The 23,149-nt window shown below is 37.6% G+C and overlaps 1 protein-coding gene across 1 annotated transcript; it reads right to left on the bottom strand.

Annotated features, from left to right (window-relative positions):
* On the bottom strand, window positions 1-22,635 carry LOC129273523 (rho-related BTB domain-containing protein 1-like). Its single transcript, XM_054910569.2, has 9 exons — window positions 22,133-22,635; window positions 19,631-19,734; window positions 15,570-15,752; window positions 13,934-14,141; window positions 13,403-13,570; window positions 10,765-11,650; window positions 10,235-10,350; window positions 8,496-8,735; window positions 1-5,176 (listed from the first exon to the last, which is right to left on the bottom strand). Exons 1-9 carry the CDS (start codon window positions 22,310-22,312, stop codon window positions 4,931-4,933), a joined length of 2,331 nt encoding a protein of 776 aa, XP_054766544.1. The 5' UTR covers window positions 22,313-22,635; the 3' UTR covers window positions 1-4,930.
* Between the last annotated feature and the right edge of the window lie 514 nt (window positions 22,636-23,149).

Below are 23,149 nucleotides of genomic sequence, written 5' to 3'. Positions count from 1 at the left end.
CCTCATCCTTCAATTGTGAAGAAAACTTATTTACCATTTACCATTCCCAGACAGTTCAGAATGATTTGAGTGTTAAATAAGCTGATAAATTGAACTCCTGCTGTTAGATATGTTGCAATTGGCTTTCCATAGTTAAACCACAACTTTAGAACACATTTAAGATTAAACCTGGGTCATTATGATCAGACCTTCCTCTCTTGGAACATGCATCATAAAATGTATAGTCAAATCTAACATAAACAAAAGTCAATAAAAAGCATGCTGAATTTTCACAAAATCGACCCTCATATCATCACATTAAAAATATGTGATTTTTTTTCTTTACATCTCTCTTTTTAAAGTGGGCGGAGGGGCATATAAACATGCATAATGAATTCAGAAATATGCAAGTGAGTTAAGCAAACAGGCCATAACTAACTTACTATGTGAAAAAATATGTGAAAATCTTCATTTTTCTTACAATGGGATATTCATGAGGTGAATTTAATTGATCTTGATCAAAAAGTTTCAATTTTCATATCTGATACTAAAAATTGAAAAAATCTTTTGTCACTGAACATAATTATCTACCACCAAGGTTATCTGAAAACCACACAAAAATAAACACAAAAGGGTAGTGACCAATACTACAGCCATCTCCCTAAACTGGTTTTCATTTCTACTATTCCTCCTCAATATTTGAGTAGGCCTATACATCTTTATAGATGTTATGGGATATATTAATGTTTATCATAATCATCACTATGATTATTACAATGATATAATTCATATAACTATTAATTACATAATTTTGATTCAATTTTGTCCCTTCTCATTCTTACACACAGTTGTACTGTCGAGCTTCAAAGGAAAATTAATCAGTGGGTGCAATTTTAGATAAGCTATTTCCCAGGCAAGATATAACTGTTAATGAAAATCTCCAAAAAATTATGATTGGTGTAAGTCTAGGGGAAAAAATGAGAGAAAAATAAGAGAAAATATTATAAGCAAGAAATGTAATGTTATTTCAGATGCTAAATAAATGTTCTAAGCCATGAAGAATGTGAAACTTTAAAAGTCCTCTGATAATAATTTGTCTGTAACATTTCATTATCCTTGAGACAAAGGAGACAAAAGCATCAATAATAATTCTAACAATATGTAGCTGCACAAAATATAAAGTTACTTGCACTTTTTAGCATGTAAAGAAAGTTAAAACTTAAAGGTGAGTGACAATTTAATTTATTCATACCTTTTTTAAACACATATCATGGCTTAATCTACCTGTACAATAATGCTTCCAGGCATTTTATAGTCTACTTAATCTGCAATATTCTTGAGAATGTATGGCACTGTGAATTTTTCTTGTTTAAGATTAAAGAGAGAGAGGGGGGGGGGTGAGTAAAATATAAAGACATGAGATCACATACTTATGGAATTTCCCGAACAATAATAGTTTCTAACATGTTATAGAAATAAGACTTATATAACATTCCTTTCCAATAGACTGGTCACTGCTATCGAGTCACCCACGTACTCAACGCAAACGTGAAAAGATGAAACAAGTATTCATCTTTGGAAAGTGAAAGTGTCGTTAAGGTGTGTGATTGATGAATGAAATAACATATGGAATGATAATCATTGCAAGACAGCACAATGATGAGCAGCAGATTAGTTTGATCCAAGGCAAATCAAAACTTGCATCGATTACTGGTGACAAAGGGGTAAGAGTGAATTTAAAAAAAAGCACCTAAAACCGATACTGTTAGCTATACGATGAAACCTAGCAAGTTAGATCTTTTGTCTAGAGTGGTCACCAAGAAATGGGGTGTTGCAAGAAAATATTTGCAATCAATTTGCGAATTTCTGCAGCTAATCTACAATTGATATATTCATTATAACTGCAACAAAAAATGGATTCTTACTACTAGTTGCAAGAAGCGGACAAGCAATCAAGTATAAATTTGGAATTAATTGCCAGACTTGTGACTGATTTTGTGACTTGAATTTGACTTGCCATTGGTTGCAACTTTCTTGCAATGCTCTATAATTAGTCTGTCTTAAGAAAGAGAGAAACATTGAAGAACGTTGTATTCTGCTGACGAGACATATGCAAACTTGGCAACAGTTTTACAAAACTGTTCAAACATTAAGCACAATGTTACCAACAAACACCAAGGGCATTCAAGTCTAGTGAGCTTTTCTGTTAATTTCACTCACATCAGCTAATATTGATATTTGCTAAAGAAAGAAATAAACAACATTGCAAAAAATACAGGTAAACTTGTAGGAGTTGACTTCCATAAGCCAAATATTTGCCAAAGTCAAAGCCGTTTTTACCTGATTATACAAAACATCCCTATAAACAAAGATTCTTGTATTTTGCACTGAAAAATGTAAATATAAATTACAATGTTCACGGTTAATAGGTCTGCATAAATTCATCTAAGATAAAGCAATTTATTATAATAGAGAGTCTCATTAAGATTGTCATACATTAGTAAAGATTTTATTAAGAAAAGACGAACTCATAGACATCCTTAGAAAATTCCTTAACTATAGTGTTTTCAAAAGGTAAAATACTGAAGGGTAAAATCTCTCTCTTAAAACAATACTGACAAATGTAATGCCTAATATAATAAACATAGAGTGCTCTAATTAACACATTTTTGGGGTCAAAGTTCATTTAATGACACAGGAGTGGACTCCCCCCCCCCTCCCACCCTCTATCCAAACTCTTGATGAACATACAAATTTGAATAGTTCTTCCATTGTCAATTTTGGGACTTGCACTTGACCCGACACTTTCAAAATATCAAAAGTGATATGATATTGTAATATAATGGGTGGAATTATCATACAGTAATGCATTGGAGAATTATCATGTAAATGTCCACTACACAAAGGTTCAATTTAATGAGGGTCATATGTAATTTGGCCCCACTTTGTTAAATCAGCATGGAAATTAGGGTGTCTCATTAAACAAAAGAAATGTGGTCTAGTCTTGAAAACAACTTAATAAAGCATCCCTGACAGGTTTAACTTAGTTTATGCTTTAAATATCCATCATTGTCTGCCAGATGAGACCAAGATTCCCAACAAAATTAATCAAATCAAGAAATAAATTGAGACTAATCTGCATTCGATGATGTTTCCCCACTAAATAAAACATTATTTTATACTGATTATACACAGTTCCTTAAGAGCGATGAAGCTCAGTCAAAACAAGCTTCTTATGGTCATCTATCACCTTGTATGTACATACACTTTCATGTGTCTCAGTGCGTTTATTCTTAAGATTCCAATGCTTTATACATCCATTTCAGCAAATAATATATATTTTTATCCAACAAATAGCATATTTTACATATCAGTAGAGATCTTTCTACAACTCACGAGTCTCTAGCACCATCACATAATAATTTACTTCAATTCATATTTTAAGAAGACACAAATTCTTGCATTTCAGAAGTACAGAGTGAACTCACTCAAAATTACACTCATCACATAATGTATATATGTACAAACACTAAAGCCCAGCGCACACTATGCGATCCGATGCAACACGAATTTTGGAATAAATTGCAGTTTGCATTAAATATGAAAGTTTCAAGAAGTCAAAATCATTTAATTTGAAGTTCTGCATAATGTCAGGAATAAGAAAATAATTGTTTTGCTTTGTGGCAAGCCCTGTGGTTGGAGTAAAGTCCAAATCGGCTTCAGGTCACAGCCAATAATGATGATGACAATTTGAATTTGCTTTTATTTCTATAGGGAGGCTCGACCCAGACTGAATTTCGATTTCAGTAGTCCTACCACTATTCTGAAATCTGATTGATAAGATTTTACTGGTTGACATGTTTATATCAAATGTTATTACAATTTCTTTAAATTTGGATTGCAACGAATCACATATTGTGTGCCGGGCTTAAGATTAAATCTTAATAAAGTTCAATGAAAAATAAACAAATGATTTAAAATAATGGGAATTGAATAAGTTTTTGTTCAATGTCTGGGACAAGATTCACAAGAAATCAAATTTCTTCCTTTACTCATTTCGGTTTAGTCTAAACATCTTTCATAACAACCAATATTTTGCAAATAATATGGAAAACGAAGGTGACATTTTGCCCAATCTGAGTTTCTGCACTATAAGCACTGACTCATAGACTTCATTCCATACCCTTGTAAGTCCATTCATATTGGACTTCTCAAACTAAAGCATAATAATTGGAATAATAAATACTAGTATGGTCAGATGATTATCTGTGGCCTTTTTTCACAATGACTTACAATAATGGAAACTTTGCCAATATATGAACTATCATTGTGGTTGGCTGGTTAGATCTGTTACCATAGTAATTAAATAAATGGTACAACCTTTGTGAAACAGTATCCTGGTTTCTATCAAAAATATCTAGACAACACAAAAATTACTGTTTGATTGGTAGTAGTGCTTGACAATAATTTGAGGCTTTTAAATCCATAGGATCTATTTTTGTTTCAATAAAACTACCTAAATTCTTCTCTAGCATTAGAATATAAGTCGAATGGTACTGTGAAATCATTATTACCCCTTGGCTCAGTAACATACAGCATAGCAAATTGATTGTGGGGCTGCTTATATGATTGATCAGTCCAAAGACCAATTACTAAGCTTTGTGTTACAGGCCCCTGCTTTACTGAGTAGCCATGATAAGGCTCCCAGGGGTACCTTCCTACCAGCTAAACACTTCCTACTCCTGCGTGAAGAGCGACAGACAATTAATAAATACCTTGCCACAATCAACCATCACATATGAGTTACATTCAGCCCCGCACTTCATCCACCCTAGACAACATCAAGAGCTTTAATGTGAAAACAGCAGCAAAACAATATCAGGGCACAGAGGGATAAGACCTGCAACAGTCTTTGGTAGGGGGAAAGGAGTCACCTAGAACCTGGATGAAATCATCTCAGACACCACTTGTGTTTCTTGGTCCGAATGTCATTGCCTTTCTTCAGCTCAGCCAGACATTTTTCAAAGTAAGCTGCTTCGTCTAGATAGTAGGCGGGTGGCCACCGCTGGCGCTCTATCTGCTTGCGATACTCTGGAGCAAGCTCCTTGAACAGTTTTGGTCGGCCCTTCTGGACGTCGATGTAGCGTATGGTCATGTAATGGATGCACCAGCTATGGAGCTGGTGAGCATTGTGAAGCTGAAAAAAAAAAAAATTACCAACCATTAGTGTTGTTGGACAATAATAAATACAGTCCGACCTCTCTTATCCGGACACGTTGGGACCAGCACCAATCCGGATAAGGGATTTATCCGGATATGGGAGACCCAATATTAATACACGCAGCTGCCTCCCCAACGGTGGTAGCTACACGTTATCTATTGTAGTGGGCGTACAGACAGTATTCACTGCAGTGTCAGTGCAAATTATAAGTGGTATTTTTATGGAAATGACATAGATTGATGACCAAAACTCTTACCTGCTAAAATGATTGAGGTATACATCGAGCATACCACGAAAGAAAGAGAATGACTCGATGAAACTAAGTTTTACGATTGGATCATCGCAGCAGGTATCGCAGCTTTGCAAAGTCAGCCATTGTTACACTGACTGTAGGCTCAACATGATAGATGGTGCTGTCTGTATTGAGGCCTAGCGCTAGCTTGCGAGACATGTAATGTTTTTTCGCCCGAGAAATAAAAAGAGAACATGGGCATTTTCACGGTAACTGACATTACACAGCACAATGTTTTCACACCTTTCATTGTGTGTATCTCTAAAACAACAAATGATGGGAGTTTGCTTTTGATAGAGTTAATAAAGTGAACCTTGCTGTATACTCTGATACTAAGTTTTCCTATGTAACCACATTTTTTTACGCATCAGCAAGCAAAAATGTGTCGGTAACTGACATTACGCAAAAGGACATGCAATTTCAGGGTGTTCATTAAAATTGAAATATCTCATGTCCCTGAGTAGATAGAGTAATAATTTGAATATGTAAATATACCTCAGTTACTAGGTTAAGATGTGTCAAAATATTAAACAATTCGTTTTTGTCTTTTGGGGACTATGATAATTTTTCCACAACCATGCTGGTAACTGACATTACGGTAACTGACATTACACTTAATTTGCCATAGAGATAACACATGGAAGTCAAATGTGTGGAATCATTGCATTGTATCTTCTGTGCAGGGCTTCACATGAAAGTGAGCTTGATGGGGAAGTATACCCAAGTTTTTAGGAACAATCCAATGAAAAAACTTTTTCTTTTTCTTAATTCCTTTCTTTGATTTGAACATTTTTATCATTACTAGTCGGTAACTGACAATATACACATTAACATTTACTAGTGCTTTATGATTTTCAAAGGCATAATTTTCTTGGTACTTATATGTAAGGCTTTTTAAAATCATAAAAGTTTCATAATACTTCACATTTTTAATTATCCAAAGATAAGAAATGTATGTTTTACTTACTCCGGGGGGGGGGGGGGGGGGGGGGGGGGGGTCATAGCAGCTACATGTTTTCCTATAGTAATTTAATATTGCATTGACTGTACACATGGATTTTTCTGATTATACACCCATAATATATTCATCAGTTTTATATTGACTTTTTAAACCTTTTCCTTCTCCAACCTCCCCCTCCCCTCAAAAAAGGCAAAATGAATAAGGGTCTCCTCCCCTAGGCTACATGTACCCCTCCCCCGAATCTCATGCAGCCATGTAGTTTTATTGATTTCTATTCTGGTCAGTGCAAGCAATTTCAATTCTCTTCATAATTTGTTTAATCATTTTCTTTGCTAATTTGTTTTATAAGCTGTCAACAAAAAATAAACTCCAGCTTCTAAACTGAAACTGAACTATTTGTAAAATTGAAAAAAAAAACCACAGTTTTAGTAGATCCATGCAACATTGATCAGAACTGTCAAATTTCACTTTTCATCTATACTTGTAAACCAAAAACAAAATTGTATCACACATCCACACTACTAACAGGTATAAAAACCAGGAATTTACTTTTAGCGAGGCAATGCTCAAAAGAATCCTAGAAACTAAAAAAGGGACCCTGGAAATCCCCTTCATCACAATGTTAAGCTTAAAAAATGTTGCAGATTTAGGCAATAGGTTGGGAAAAGTACCCCCTACCCCCCCCCCCCCCGAAAACCAAACAAAAAATTGTCTGATACAAACAATTAGGTACTTGGTAAGTGCATGTACAAAACAATTTCACAGTAATTTTTTTTGCACGATGGGAATGCAACTTCCTTCATAATTTCATATAGTATTCCTTGTGAACTATACCTTTTAAAAGTCAATAGCAAGCTCCTTCTGGTGTGACTTTTAAAGTGAAAGACTTAAATAACAAGTATACAATATTTCTTCACCATAAAATTTACCACATATTTGCATTTCAACATTGGTAACCAACGTTTTATCATGGTAACTGACATTACATCTCGGTAACTGACATTACATTTTCCACTTGGTAACTGACATTACATATATTTAATGGTACCCTATGGCTTCATTGTTAATTGGTAATCTTTAATTTTGGTGTAGAAGGGAGGGGTGTTACCTAGAGAGGAAATCTACCAAGTTTCATATAATATATCCTCTTTTCCAGGAAATGAGAAAAAAAAGTTCATGTTTTCGGTAACTGACATTACATACCATATCACATACTTCATCAATGTTTTTTTATCAGATGAATGAATTACTGGTGTTCCTTTCTGTGGGATTTTAAAAAGTGTTATAATAGCAAGCTAAATCACAGGCGAAAACATCATGATCAAACCTGTTCTTTAAAAATCTGTCAAAACAAAATATGTATCAATATACTATTTTCAACACTAATTTGTATCCATACTTTGGCAGCCATTTTGAAATAAAAAATGGCTGCCAGAGTCGGAAAAAAATTTGTCTCAGAAACTTCAGGTCTTGTTTTATTAAAAAACATAAAGCATTTGACATGAATATCTACTTGATTTTTTTGCCTCTGTGTACATCTGTGGTGAAAATGCCCACATGATTAAATTTTTGCACTGCGCAGTCGGATCATACAGAAACGAATCAGAAAGCAGCCATTTGTAAGAGCTGAATTTCTCATAAACATCTAAACATTGGCATCATAGTGGGTAATCACTGACCTTGAATACAAGACTAATTCAAACACTTTTCCTTGTCCCTAAAAGTACTTCTACATAAGAAATTTAAACCAGTATTGCATACAGACTTCAAATGTATCTAAACTATATTCATTTTCATACTAAAACATAGATGGTCCACCAACTACAACGGAATATGTCATGTTGAAGTATTTGTTTAGTTTGAAAATGTACACTAAAATATAAAGCTCATAAAAAAGATGATTCATTCAATGACATATAGTGTATCAACCTTAGATTGTAGCCTTCTATGACTGCTGTAATGCGGGGAAAGCCTATCACCATATAGGTAAATGTTCTAGAGGACACGGGCCCTATCCTGGGAAAGCTAAAGAATATACAAACCTTGGCTAACTGGAGGACACTGACAACGGCTTCATCAAGGACTTCTTGTGTCTCCATGCTGGACTGGAGCTCATGGACAACACTCTTCTCACACAGGGCAACCAGGTGGGGCAAGCACAGGAAGTTGGCTAGCTCTAAGAGAGCTAGAGCATCGGAGTTGGTCTCTATGTGGCACTGGTCAGTGTACAGGTACTCCAAGAACAACTCAAAGGTCGACTTCTTGAAGGTTTTCATAGATACCTGCATCAGAGCAAATAAACCCTCATAAACGATACCTTACATCAAATAAATGGTTCATGTAATAGGTACGGTACATGGCTAGAATTTATTTCAACTATTTTCTGTCAGTTCAAGATTACATAAAGGTGTATGACTATAAAATGTCTATAAAAAAACTATCAACTTAGTTTGGTGTACACCTTAGAATAAAACAAGTCGAATGCCTCTGGCGGTCTCACCTGCATCACGCGATTCAATATAGTAGCAGTGCTGACTTTGAAAACTACTATAAAATAATTATTCACAAAAAACACCATTCATATAATGATACAATACTACGTTCATTGACATTTGACCTTGATCATGTGACCTAAAACTTGTCGGTGATACTTGATTACCCCTATATCCACATTTTATACACTAGATCTATAAACTTTGAAAGTTATGACAGCAATCTAATGATTACCTCTAAAATGGCCAAAGTTCAATGAACTTAAATGACCTTTGACATTGGTCATGTGACCTGAAACTTTGACGGGATCTTGATTACTCTTATGTCCAAGTTTTATGAACTAGACCAATAAACTTTCAAAGTTATGATGGTAATTCAACAAATACCCCCAACTTGGCGAAAGTTCATTGACCTTACATGACCTTTGACCTTGATCATGTGACCTGAAACTCACACAGGATATTCAGTGATACTTGATTACTCTTATGTCCAAGTTTCATGAATCAGATCCATAAACTTTCGAAGTTGTGATGGTAATTCAACAAATACCCCCAATTTGGCCAAAGTTCATTGACCCTAAATGACCTTTGACCTTAATCATGTGACCTGAAACTTGCACAGGATGTTTAGTGATACTTGATTACTCTTATGTCCAAGTTTCATGAATCAGATCCATAAACTTTCAAAGTTATGATGGTAATTCAACAAATACCCCCAATTTGGTCAAAGTTCATTGACCCTAAATGACCTTTGAACTTGGTCATGTGACCTGAAACTCAGGCAGGATGTTCAGTAATACTTGATTAACCTTATGGCCAAGTTTCATGAACTAGGTCCATATATTTTCTAAGTTATGCTGTCATTTCAAAAACTTAACCTTTGGTTAAGATTAGATTTGGTGTTGACGCCGCCGCCGTCGGAAAAGCGGCGCCTATAGTCTCACTCTGCTATGCAGGTGAGACAAAAAGCAATTACATGCATATGAGTTTCTTACATATGAGTGTCTACTTACAAATTTAAAAAAAAGGAAGGTGTATACATGTGCATCCTGAAATCTTCAGTATAAAGATGTTCGTAAGTTACGAGTGACTTTACAAGTGTCAAGTGACTTGTGATCCAATTTCGTGTTACATGATATACACCAAATTTTCATTGATGTTAATATAGCACCTGAGAAGGGATCACCAGTCATTCGTAAAGTTGCTTGTAACTTATGAACAGCTTTATGAAACACCCACCAACAAACAACAAACATTTATGAGTAATCTCATATTACAGATATAAATACCTCTGATGAGCTTTCCTTAAAGTTGCCACTGAGCATAGCTAACATCGGATCACATCTCACCATGACCAGACACTTGTGACTCTTCACTTGACCATCTTCAACATTAATCACTAAATCTGCAAAGGTAGATGAAATTACGACATGAGAACTGCTAAACATCTCCGGAGTACATCGTTAAATGTACAAGTTACTTGTTGGAGTCGATTTATTGCAAAATCAATGCTTCAATAGATTAAGATTAAACTTTTAGTTCAATCTGAAAGACTTTAAACCTCAAGAAAATTAGTAATGGGAACATTTCTAATTTTTGTTTATTGCGATGATTTTTTATGAAATCCTTTCCGCTGCTTTGATGAATGGTTAAAAAAATATGCTTCTGCTAAACAAGCACTTCTCCTTCTTCATATCATCTACATCAATTTTCCTTAGACTTGCCACTGCTTCTCATGAATGAGTTTTGCAAATCATTTACTTCAATGAATAAATCTACAAAAGGAAATTTAAGTTCTGCAACTACAATACTGACTCACCTGACAGAAGGCCTTGGTTGGCAAAGAGCTTGGCAAACCGCTCCTTTCTTTTATGCAGAAAGTTGTCTACTAGATCTGCATTGAGAAACACTTCCTGATTCTTTACATTGGCCACAAAGGCAACCAGGTCCGATAGGTCCAACAAAGATGCAGCAGTGATGATATCGCTAAGGCTACTGTACACCTTGATGTCCAATGAACCTGTGTATAGGAACTCCAGAACTGCCCTGAATGCTTCCGCTGTGATCTTGGGGTTAAGGACAACAATGTGCCGCTGGATGGTTCGACCACCCAGGTTGTCGGTGACCTGCTGTAAATGGATGGAGTCAAAGGCCTGGTGATTCAGAGTCTTTGTCGGAAGGCATTGGAGGTTGGCAGGCACTGTGGGCGTGTTGATCTGCTGCAGCGGTGAGGACCTAATGGATGGGGAGGATGAGCGAAACCTGGTTGGTGTTGAGGTCTGTTGATGGTGCGATGGCGATGAGCTCATCGCAGGCTTGGCCTTGCTGCAGTTTTTGTGCTGAGCGGAGCCGGAAAACAGGCACGTGTTCCCATTGGGTGAGATGCTCAAACACTGGTCCTCTGCTAGGAGGGTATTAAAGTTAGGGTGCAACCCCAGGGGAGGTGAGGGGCAAATGTTCTCATGGTTACATTCGGGTGACTGGGACCTGTCTGGTGTGGGACTGTGACAGCACATCGGGGACTCTGACCGAGGACTTTGATGGGGAACGTTGTGGTGGTGTGGTTGAAGGATATCTTTGGCTTGTGACTGGTTCTCATTACTTGAGTTGTTTACAGATGATGAGGACTGTTTGGACAATTCTATTTCTTTTTCATCATCGAGGAACAATTCACTAAATATAGGTGAAGCAGCCAAGAGGCAAACCTGTGAAGATACAGATGAATGATTGCATAAAACTACATTATAATCTGACTGCACACAACTTTAACATTTCAGTGATATCTAACAACATAGGGAGGGTAATACAGAGAAAGACAAGAATGAAAAATACATCAGAGAAATAGGATCTGGAAGAAACAATGAGACCATGAACTGTTACATTTGTGTTCAATTTAGAAATACTTTATGTATTAACTTTTGTATTTGGTGATTCTATGCAGTGAGAATTATTCTACCCAATATATTTGTCTTGAACTATTTTGATAGTAAACAGAAATGATACAAAACTACTTTACAAAGTTACAGGGTTAGCGTTAGAATAGTTCAAACATTATTTGCATAACAGATATCAGTTTGTCATGGTCAATGGTGTCCAATCACAGCGTAAACTTATTAAATATGGAATTCCGCAAGGATCTATTCTCGGGCCCCTCCTGTTCCTCGTATACATAAATGATATTACAAATTCTTCAAAATTATTCCATTATTCATTATTTGCTGATGACACTTGTATTATGAATTCTCACAAGAATATTTATGATTTAATATCTATTACTAATAAAGAAGTTAACAAATTGTATGATTGATTCTGTTGTAATAAACTTTCTTTGAATTTTGATAAAACTAAATTTATTATTTTCAGAACAAGGAACAGGAGGGTTCCAAGCAACCTCTCAAATCTTACTATTGGTGGTCATGATATATCACGTGTTGAAAATATTCAATTTTTAGGTATTACAGTTAATGAATACCTCTCTTGGAAACCACATATTAACAATGTGTGTAATAAAGTTTCGAGGTCTATAGGAATCATTTCAAAGCTAAAATTCATATTGCCTAAAAACATACTTATTACTTTGTATTATAGCCTAATCTTGCCTCACTTAACATACTGCAACTCAGTTTGGGGACATACTTTCAAAAGTCATCTATCTAAATTATCAATACTCCAGAAAAAATCAATAAGACTTATTTCATCATCTCCATATAACTGTCCAAGTATGCCATTGTTTATCAAAATGAATATTTTACCTTTATCTGATCTCATTTCTATGGATTCCCTTATTTTCATGTATAAATACAAATCTGGAATTTTGCCAAAGATATTTGATAATATGTTTACTCTTAACTCAACAGTATATGATTATAACACGCGTCAATGTAAATTATTTTATCAACCCAAGGTCTCCTCTTCCATGGTCTTAAATTCATTCCGTGTGCAATATATCAAATTGTGGAATAGCCTTGACCACTCTACTCAACAAAGTTCAACACTTTCCAAATTCAAACTCTCTTTAAAAAGACTGTACTTTACTAAAATGAATTCATACTGAGTTACAATGTATTATCTATATGATGTTAAATTCTCATCCTCTTTTCTTTTATTGTGAATGGTTTTTATCATGACTCTTTCCTTTCTACCTCTTCCACCTTCTCTGTCTCCCCTCTCTTTCTGTTTCTCTCTCTCTAATTTATGTGTATGCATATGTGTGTGTGTTTTATTGTTACATATGTATTTTTAATGTATAATTTGTATTATGTTATAATGTATAACCTGTATTATAATGTTTACCCTAAATGTTTATGTTGGGACCCTGCTTACAAGCACTGTGCTTATTAAGGGTATCCCTCCATTTTTAAACTATGTATCGGTATTTTATGTCATATTTTTTATGTACACTGATTTTTAAAGATGGTGAATAAATTGAAATTGAAAGTCAGGAATGTCAGGCATACCTTGTGTGCACAGATCAGCTCTCCATGTGCTGTGAAGATGACATCAGCACAAGCTGGTTCCTTGAGTAAGAAACTGATATCTGAAGCATATGTGGATTCTGGGATGTGGATACTAGGCTCTCTAGGACAACCTGGTAAGTAGGGTGCTTGCAGGAGTGGCTTCTGGACCTGAAGAAAGAATAAGAAAAAGAAGAAAAAATAAAAAAATAGTTAGGAAGAAAGTGCCACACTCTCTCTATCTGTCTAGATCACTATGTCTGTAATCCTTGGCGTCTGAGTTTCAGTAGTAGTATCACTGCATTTGAGTGAGTGTGCACTGTTTGTTCAAAGATCAAAGTTTAAACCACTCAAATGAGGATAAATATTTTAACCATCACCATCACGATCATCATCTAAGTCTGTTCCAAGGTGCCAAAATCATATCCACTTTGGTATACATCTGTAAAACCATAACAGGCACACACACAAACTTGACCTGGGTATAATTGTTACAGGGACACATGTTGTACAACCACTCCCTCAGAGTCATACCTTCTTTAGATTGGACTGCCAGAACCTATGTTGCCGTCTGTAGATGAGCGCCGCCCTCACTACATTGTCAAAGACCTCCTGGACTCCATACAGTGTGTAGGAACTGGTTTCGTAGTAGACGCAGTTGGATTCTTTGGCAATGTTGCGGCCTTCTTTTGGAGGAAGTATACCTTCGGGGTCAAAGGCTCGATGGCGAGAACATTGGTGGCTGAAAATGAAACAAAATAAAAAAGTGAGGCATAGGAGATTTTCTAAATAGGATAGGGCAGTAGTGCACAACTGCACATGATGTTAACTCACAATGTTGACATATTTTCTGGAAAGAAATACTTGCTTGCACAATAATGTGATCAAAATGAGAATGGAAAAGTGTTTTGAAGGTTGATGTGGTTCAGAGAGTTCTGCTCTTTTAAATGACAGACCATCTAGGTCCAGAAGTTCATCTTATAACAAGCAACTCCCCGTTTCTTGATTATTTGTGCCCAAATTCCAGTGAATATTCTGAACATCCTTATTCTTATATTCTTGCATAAAATGTACCTCGCTCACACAGTTTTACTCCAGTACCACTTAGCACTTTCTAAATCAGGTGTTTACATTGTGTTTAAACAATACTGCAGTTTATTTTCTGAGGATCTTCGACAACAACGGAGGAAGGATGCAGAAGAAGAAAAACACTGCTTGTTCTGTCTACTCTTTGAACACGTTATCCATGAAATAATAAAGTCTACTTTTGTGTTCCCAATAAACAAAGTTGTCAAAGTTGTCATTTGGAAGTGGAATGCAGGGTTAGTGACTATTTATTTACCAAATGGAAATATGTTAGGTAATATCTATTTACGGTTTTGAAAAGAACCCTGTGGTTGCAAGTGTGTACAACAATAGGGAAGAATGACTGGGGCAGATGCCTTGGGGTCTCTCTAATCATTACTACCTAAATCTATCAAGGCACATTATGATACAAAGTTACAAACAAAATAGTTAATACTCATTTAATAATAAAGAAATATCATAATTCTACTCATCTCTCATGAGACCAAGTTTAACAGCAGATAACGGAATCTACTGTTTGCTCAGGGTACTACCTTAAGGGAATCAGACCTTCTTCTGTTAACAATTCTGTTATATACCTATATTCTTTTCTGACAAGTGATTTTGTGCAATTTATATAAAAAATATGATATATGGTAAAAATGGAAGAAAAAAAATGTTTATTGGAATGACAAAATATGAAATAAGTGCCACACAAGCAAAATTTAGTCTTTCAGAAACCCTTGTATCTCTCCATTTCTTTGTCTCATGAATACTATCAACACTTTGGAGAAAGAAGAGAAAAAGAGGAAGAAGATAGAGGGGAAGGTTGAGTGAGGGATGGAAAGATGGTAAGAGAATAAGTGCTTGGGGAGGAGTGGGAGGTTGGGGTAAGAGATTGAACCAAAGTATATATAATAAAACAATGTCATACAGCATTTTTTTTCAAGCTGAGGACAGATCTAAAGTCGAAGGTCTATGACCACCACACACCAAGAAGGTCAATGCTTTGCATCATGAATGTAGTTACCATGACAACTGCATCTTAATACCCTCTTTATCCTTCATCCAACGAGTAGAGTGGATATAGGGCAGTGATTCTTACCTCACTGGCCCCCTTTCTTTCTTCAGGGCCTCCAGGTCGGCGTAACGGAGATCGTTTTTGCATCCACACATGATGATGGGCGCCCGGGGGCAGAAGTGACGGATCTCCGGCAGCCACTTTTTCTTCACGTTCTTCAGCGAGACGGCATCGGCAATGGAGAAGCACAGGAGCACGACGTCTGCCCTGAAAGAGAGAGGAGAGAAATGGAGAGATGACGCGGGGTCGTGCATCATTTATGGAAATCGGTACAGTGTGCGTTTTTATATCTTTTAAACCTTCATACGATGACTAACTCTGGGTGCTACATCCTACGATGTGTCATCTGGTCTTGACAGAAAGAAATTCTTGAAGGGGTTGAAAGGATAATCATTCAACTGGCAAGTTTTATAATCATCTTTATATCAACCATTTATTTCATAAACATACACACCTTTTCAAAAATTCCTAAGCCTGTACATTAAATAGGAACTGACTATTTTCATTTTTCCATTTTTTTATATATTTGGAACTTTTCCTAAATAAAAGGAATTAAAAAAAATACGATTGATATTTACATCAGTTGATATACAATATCAAAAGTTAATGGAGTTTCATTCGAAATTTAATGGACAAATGATGCTTCATTCAGCTTAAACATCCTAGTTCAAATAAAATCTCAAAAAATAATGAACATACAATGTCCATTAATATACAAATAAAGCAAATATAACCTGAAGAAGTTTAGAGGCAAATTTTATTTTAGTATAAAACACAGAGGAGTATGCAAGAGCGAGCACTAACATAGCTAGTAGAGACCTTAGAGTGAACCTTTCAAGGGCCACTTCACTCTGAGGGGGTAACAACCTATTCATAATTCAGAAAGGTTTCATTTAATATTAGAAGAATGCAATGCTGGACCCTTAATAAAAACCAGCGTGCATATACGTCACCCCATCCCTGCCATTCCCTGAAATATGCATGCAAGTTGGGACGATGTGAGGAAGGCAAGTATAACATAACGTGATACACAATAATGCACTCCGTGAAATGAATTAATGCCTAATTTGAGGCAATTCAACACCTGAGTGCGTCACAATACAATAGGACTCTTTCTCAAGGTTATCTATAAATAAAAAAAAAGATTAATGCAAACTCCATAATATTAACCTCATCCCATGAAGTCATCTATTGGGCCCAATTTTTCAGTTTTCCTTTAACTTCTGGTATGAATAGTAAAAGGTTTAGGTGATAGGAAGGGGGTGAACTTTGCAAGCTATCTATCCCCTTTCATCATGTCATCTTAACAAAATATTAATAGCAAATGTATATACCCTGGTGTAAAAGCTGTTTTTACTATAATTTCTAATATCAATTCATGACAGTTATGCCAGAAATTTTGACCAAACATAGTTCAAATATGTCACATCAATTTTTAAATGCAAGTCTTGGTGAAATTTTCGTCATTAATTTCAATTACATTCACCAATTATCAATTGTTATGCACAATATTCAAGTTTTTTTAAACAATTTATGAAGTAAAAAAGTTAGTTTTTTTTCTTTTGTACAATCTAATAAACATTTCAATAGAGACCTGTCTTTCATTGATGTACACGTAATTGCAGTTTTGGTATACAGATGCTTGAGGTTTTACTGATTAAATAACACAAGAGCACCAATTACCCTGCCAAGTTCAATACCAGCTCTAAATGGTACACAACATCATTTCTCATTAGATTGAATTGCGGCTATGTTAACCAGACACAAATTGAATATCATCGAATATAAGGGCCCCACTTCAACATTAGAAGAAACACTCTAATCCAATCTTATTGCATGTTCATTTCATTAAATGAATGTGAGCTTGTCAAATCTAAAAGTAGCTGTTAGTCTATAGATCTTCTGAATACAAATTTGCAAACTTTGACCAATCCAAGTTATCAAGCATTAGGGATCTACACTGTACTCATCTGAAAGAAAAAAAATATATAAACCCAATTCAATTATTTCTTCTAAAAACTGAATTGTTAGGGAGATTTCCTTCATAAGGAAATTATTTTCATATCAAAACCTGGAAACAAGGCTACTTTGGATGGGTTGTGAAGAAAGGGCGTAAAGATCTCATTAACTTCTCATTAAATCACACCTCAGTGGTTTCTGAATACCAAGACCACTTGAAATCGTCGAGAGGTCAATATAACAAGGGAGCGTTCTTGACTAGGTTGACATTCACAAGTTAATATTAAAAAACATTGGAGTAAACAATGCTCAGTAAAAACCAATAAAAAGTACCAGAGAAAGGTTTCACCTGCAATCTTCAACGGCATAAAATTCATGGAGACAGTGATCTTCGAAAAACAGAAAAAGCCAGAATAATACAACACCTAAATGCCCCTGGGCTTCTTTAGATAAGCCATTTAATTTTATAAAATCTTTATCATATTTCAAGAAATATGGATCTCTCCAATGTTATATTTAGTTTCATTGATGCTCGGTAGAACAGTGTAGAATAATGTGACATCCTAAGGCTTCTTATGGAGAGCTTTTGACTTTTTCACTTACCTACTTAAAATACTTAATATTGCATAAACTGAATATTAGGTTAACTTTTGAGACGAGAAATACACTTTGCAAAAGGTATCAAATTAAACACCAGTCCTGGACACTATGTAATATAACAATAACAATATAATTTGATGTACATGTACATATATATACCTGTTTTGCAAGATTTCATCTTGCTGACCTCAATAAGAGTGAAAAGTATTAATGTCTAATTGCAAGTCAGATAAAAACAAGTATTATTAAAAATGTAACACTTTTCTTGAAAAGGATGATACCTTGAACACTTCCAATAGAAAGAATTTGCCCAATAATTTGGAAATTGGATGTTTATTTCGCAAATGACAGGGATTTCTCAGAACACTGTTAGATGATTAATGACATACATCTTTCATGTTCTCACAACATTGGCAATGCTATGTGGTTGTTAGTCCCTCTCCTACAAATCACTGTGGCTTGTTTAGATTGGCGCTACATGCAAACAGCATTCATTAGGCCAGCCAATTACTCGATACCAACAACGGGTATGACGGTGGAGCTGTTAATCACATCATGTCACGTCACAACCCCTGTAGTTACAGGGCCAACAGCTTGAACTTGGATGGGTTTAACTATTTTAAGCACCCTAGACTTTAAAGGTAAGGGTAACATTCATGTGTGCTATTCTAGTTAGAAGGTTGCTATTTCTAAAGTATGGCACAACTGATATCAAATGCCAGCAGTTTATATGTCTGAATAATAAAACAATGAAATTTTAGTATTGTGCATTCATCAAGCTAATCAAAATAAAAATCGTATTCAGTTCTTGTATAGCCCATATCATGTACCATTTAACACCTCTAGGTGCTTCCAAAGAGACTTGGATATTATTACCCTAAGCTTGATCGAGCCTGGAAAGCCTTTAGAGCACATGAGCATTACCTGAAAAGGAATCTGGGAATTCTTTGAACCTCAAATACATGCAGCTCTACATGCACAACAGATTTGCCAAAAATGTGAAAACAAAAGAAAAATTGAATTATTATTCATCTTGATGAGAAAAAAACAATCTAGTTATGCACTTTTATCGCTATTAAATTCACAAAGAACCTGCCGTTTGCTACTAAACAGGTCATGCCAAAACTATGTTTGAGCTCTGACAGAATCGTAAGAGAACTTGGCTTCACATTCTGGTTGATAATACTAGTAACAAATTTAACAAATTTGAGGATACAGATCTATTCATGCCTGGGTGGCTGTTCGTTGTTTTAAATTGTACGTCACTTGAGCCTATTACCCATCATTACTGAGATGAAATAATAAAATGAGATAGAGTTATCAACTGAGAACAAAATGGTGGTTAGGCCCTAACTGTAAACCACACAGGAGTGTTTCATGGAACATCTTGTTAGTGACTTTTCACTGAGAATTTGCTCTGCATCAATCAAATACAATGATTAAAGTAGCTTATAACAATAGTTAGTGAAAATCACATTGTTTCATGATTTTGCTGCCGAAATGCTTAAAGCTGGGTGAATACCTACCTGCCGTAAGCGAACTGTCTATCTTTTTCATGGTCACCGAAGGTATCCCAGAGACGCAGGGACACACTGACCCCATCTATCGTCTCCCAGGAGTTCTCAAGAACCTGTCACCAAAGAGTAATTAGAGCATTTGAATTCATAGACCAAAGACAGGGATTGGCTCTCTGAAATGAAGGACCCATTAAGGGCTTCATGATCATCAATGATTCAGACTCAAATGTGCTAGAGGAAGAGGAGGAGGGGGGAGGGGGGGAGGAGGAGGAGGGAGGTAGAGGAGAGGAGGGAGGTGGAGGAGGAGGGAGGTGGAGGAGGAAGAGGAGGAAGAGGAGGGGGGAGGAGGGAGGAGGAAGAGGAGGGGGGAGGAGAGAGGTGGAGGAGGAGAGGAGGGGGGAGGAGGGAGGTGGAGGTGGAGGAGGAGGAGGGGGAGGAGGGAGGTGGAGGAGGGGGGAGGAGGGAGGTGGAGGAGGAGAGGAGGAGGAGGAAGGAGGAGGAGGGAGGTGGAGGAGAGGAGGAGGGAGGTGGAGGAGAGGAGTCGAGGAGGAGGGAGGGAGGTGGAGGAGGAGAGGAGGAGTCGAGGAGGAGGGAGGTGGAGGAGGAGGGGTGGAGGGAGGAGGAGGGAGGTGGAGGAGAGGAGGAGGGAGGTGGAGGAGAGGACGAGGGAGGTGGAGGAGGAGAGGAGGAGGAGAGGAGGAGGAGAGGAGGAGGAGAGGAGGAGGAGGAGAGGAGGAGGAGAGGAGGAGGAGAGGAGGAGGGAGGAGGGAGGTGGAGGAGGGAGGTGGAGGGGGAGGAGGGGGTGGTGGAGGAGGAGAGGAGGAGGGAGGTGGAGAGAAGGAGAGGAGGGAGGTGGAGAAGGAGGAGGGAGGTAAGGAGGGAGGTGGATGGAGGTGGAGGAGAGGAGGAGGAGGAAGGAGCAGGAGGGAGGTGGAGGAGAGGAGGAGGGAGGTGGAGGAGGAGAGGTGGAGGGAGGTGGAGAAAGAGGAGGGAGGGAGGTGGAGGAGGAGTCGAGGAGGAGGAGGGGTGGAGGGAGGAGGAGGGAGGAGGAGGGAGGTGGAGGAGAGGAGGAGGGAGGTGGAGGAGGTGGAGGGAGGTGGAGAAGGAGGAGGGAGGTGGAGGAGAGGACGAGGGAGGTGGAGGAGGAGAGGAGGAGGAGAGGAGGAGGAGAGGAGGAGGGAGGAGGGAGGTGGAGGAGGAGGGGAGGAGGGAGGTGGAGGAGGAGGGAGGTGGAGGAGAGAACGAGGGAGGTGGAGGGGGAGGAGGGGGTGGTAGAGGAGGAGAGGAGGAGGGAGGTGGAGGAGGAGAGAAGGAGAGGAGGGAGGTGGAGAAGGAGGAGGGAGGTAAGGAGGGAGGTGGATGAAGGTGGAGGAGGAGGGGGAAGAGGAGGATGAGGGAGGTGGAGGAGGAGAGGAGGAGGAACGAGGAGGAGGAGGGAGGTGGAGGAGGAGGAGAGGAAGAGGGAGGAGGAGAGGAGAAGGAGAGGAGAAGGAGAGGAGGGAGTTGGAGGAGGGGAGAGAAGGAGGGAGGAGAGGAGAAGGGAGACAAGTAGATTACCCAGACCAGAAGAAAGCACTCTGAAGTCATATACTGTGGAGATGATTAGGATACACTACTAAACAAACTATGCACAGAATCAAGAGTAGAATTGCATCACAATGAGTTTTATCACACTGTGAATGATGTGTAGGATGAGGGAGAATCTAGGTAATAAACATGTCATCATAACACAACCAGGATGAGAAATGTGAAGTAAACATCATCAATCAAGTTATAAGAAAACACACATGATAAATGATATGACTAATATTCACTGAACTAATAGCTTGGTTGATGGTAACCGAAACCGAATGGTAAACTACACAACATTAAAAATGCATATTACTAAATACTTTCAGTTTAGAATAGATATGGATGCCAGGTTTTTGTCTATAAAAGAATGGCATTTCCATAATGTATTTTCATCCAACTCCTCATGGACCTTCCTGAAATGATTGCCTTTGCTTAATGCTTCACATGAAAAGGGATTATGCTATGAAATTATCACAGCTTGAGCGGTTCAAGCAGCAAAGTAAAAAAAATTAGGATGAGACGTACCAAAAAAGTTCATTATTTCATGGAAATACCAAGAGTTCAGTCTATGCAGCAATCTCAAAGTTAATTTGAATATCATGATAATCTTTTTTTCATGGGAGGGCTTCTTTTCACATCTTCGACCCCGTTTACAGTGAAAAGAAAAAAGGCCCGGACAAGCCTGGCCTAAAATTCACTGTAAACGCTCAAAAGGCCTAATGCAGTACCCAAAGTGTCTGCGCATTTGGCCCAGGTCTGGAGGTTGTCTCGGCCACTGTAAACACACAAAATAGGGAGGCCGAGTAGCGCAATCCAGCCAGGCTCGGCCGCAGCTCGGTCCAGCCCTGCACTGTTAACGGGGTCCCAGTGAATGGGGATTTTTCCAGGGATTAATCTATTTTTTCCCTTGATATAATCATATTTGTCAAGACAATTTACCTCTTGGCACATGCGATACTGGTCAATGGCCCAGACGGAAGGAATGTGAGTCTGGAAGAGCTGCGATCTAGTCATTGCTTGGTTGGTTGCCCGGGCTACGATCAGTCTGGTCTTGCCCACCGCGCTGTCGCCGACCACGACGCACTTGACCAGTTCCTGGCGGGGCAGTTCGTTGTCCATGTTAGCAGCTGGTCTGCTCGTGCTCAGTCTGGGTAAGAGTTAGGACATGGCCTGTCATTAGTCAAACAACAAACAGGAAAAAATTAAAAGATTAAATCATCCAGGAAAGAATATTCTAGAAAATCTCAAGCCAAAGACAGGGAAAAACATAGGGAACAGTAGAAGCAAAAGGGGAGCTTGCTCTGGAATTTTCAAAAACTGATCAACAAACGGAATGTAAGATTTTTGTTATTAATACCCCTTTCAGACTGGCCTCTTCATTTTTCCCCGGCGAAGAAAAAAATGTACCCTTTCGCACTCACATCTCTTCCCCGGCGAAAGACGACGGGTGATTTGCTCGGGCGGAAGTAAGTGCAAATAAAAGCGCACGGTTTTTTTAATTTGAATTTTAATCAGTGAAGTTTTGGAGATGACGGCAGGTAAACACTACTCAGCTGCTGCTGCTGCTGCTGATCAGCTCACTCGGCACGTCCATGCAGAATTAGAACGAACGATATGAATATTGTAAACATTGCTTCTTACCGATTACAAAAAGGTGTACAAAAATTACAACATATTCTAGAAATATAAGAAGAAAAACAAAAAAAGAATCAAAGTATTTTGATATATTAAGCGCATTTTCAGCATGTAAGATAACGCTTTTATAATAATAAATATCGTTAGTGAAAAAAAATAAAAATTGTATGTTCCAGAGCATTTAACTCTATAGAATGATTGAATCGCTCATAAAGCGTGGCCTTCTACATTTAGCCACAAAAATAATAGCTAGCTAGCGCACAGAATCTCAGTTCAGGGGATTTCGGGGAGGGAAAAAAATGACCTCTGACGTCATTAAAG

The sequence above is a fragment of the Lytechinus pictus genome, chromosome 12 (genome assembly GCF_037042905.1).
Source record: "Lytechinus pictus isolate F3 Inbred chromosome 12, Lp3.0, whole genome shotgun sequence".
In the NCBI taxonomy this organism is placed as follows: domain Eukaryota; kingdom Metazoa; phylum Echinodermata; class Echinoidea; order Temnopleuroida; family Toxopneustidae; genus Lytechinus; species Lytechinus pictus.
The sequence above is the reverse complement of the archived record's forward strand: the minus strand, read 5'-3'. Positions and strand labels throughout refer to the sequence as shown.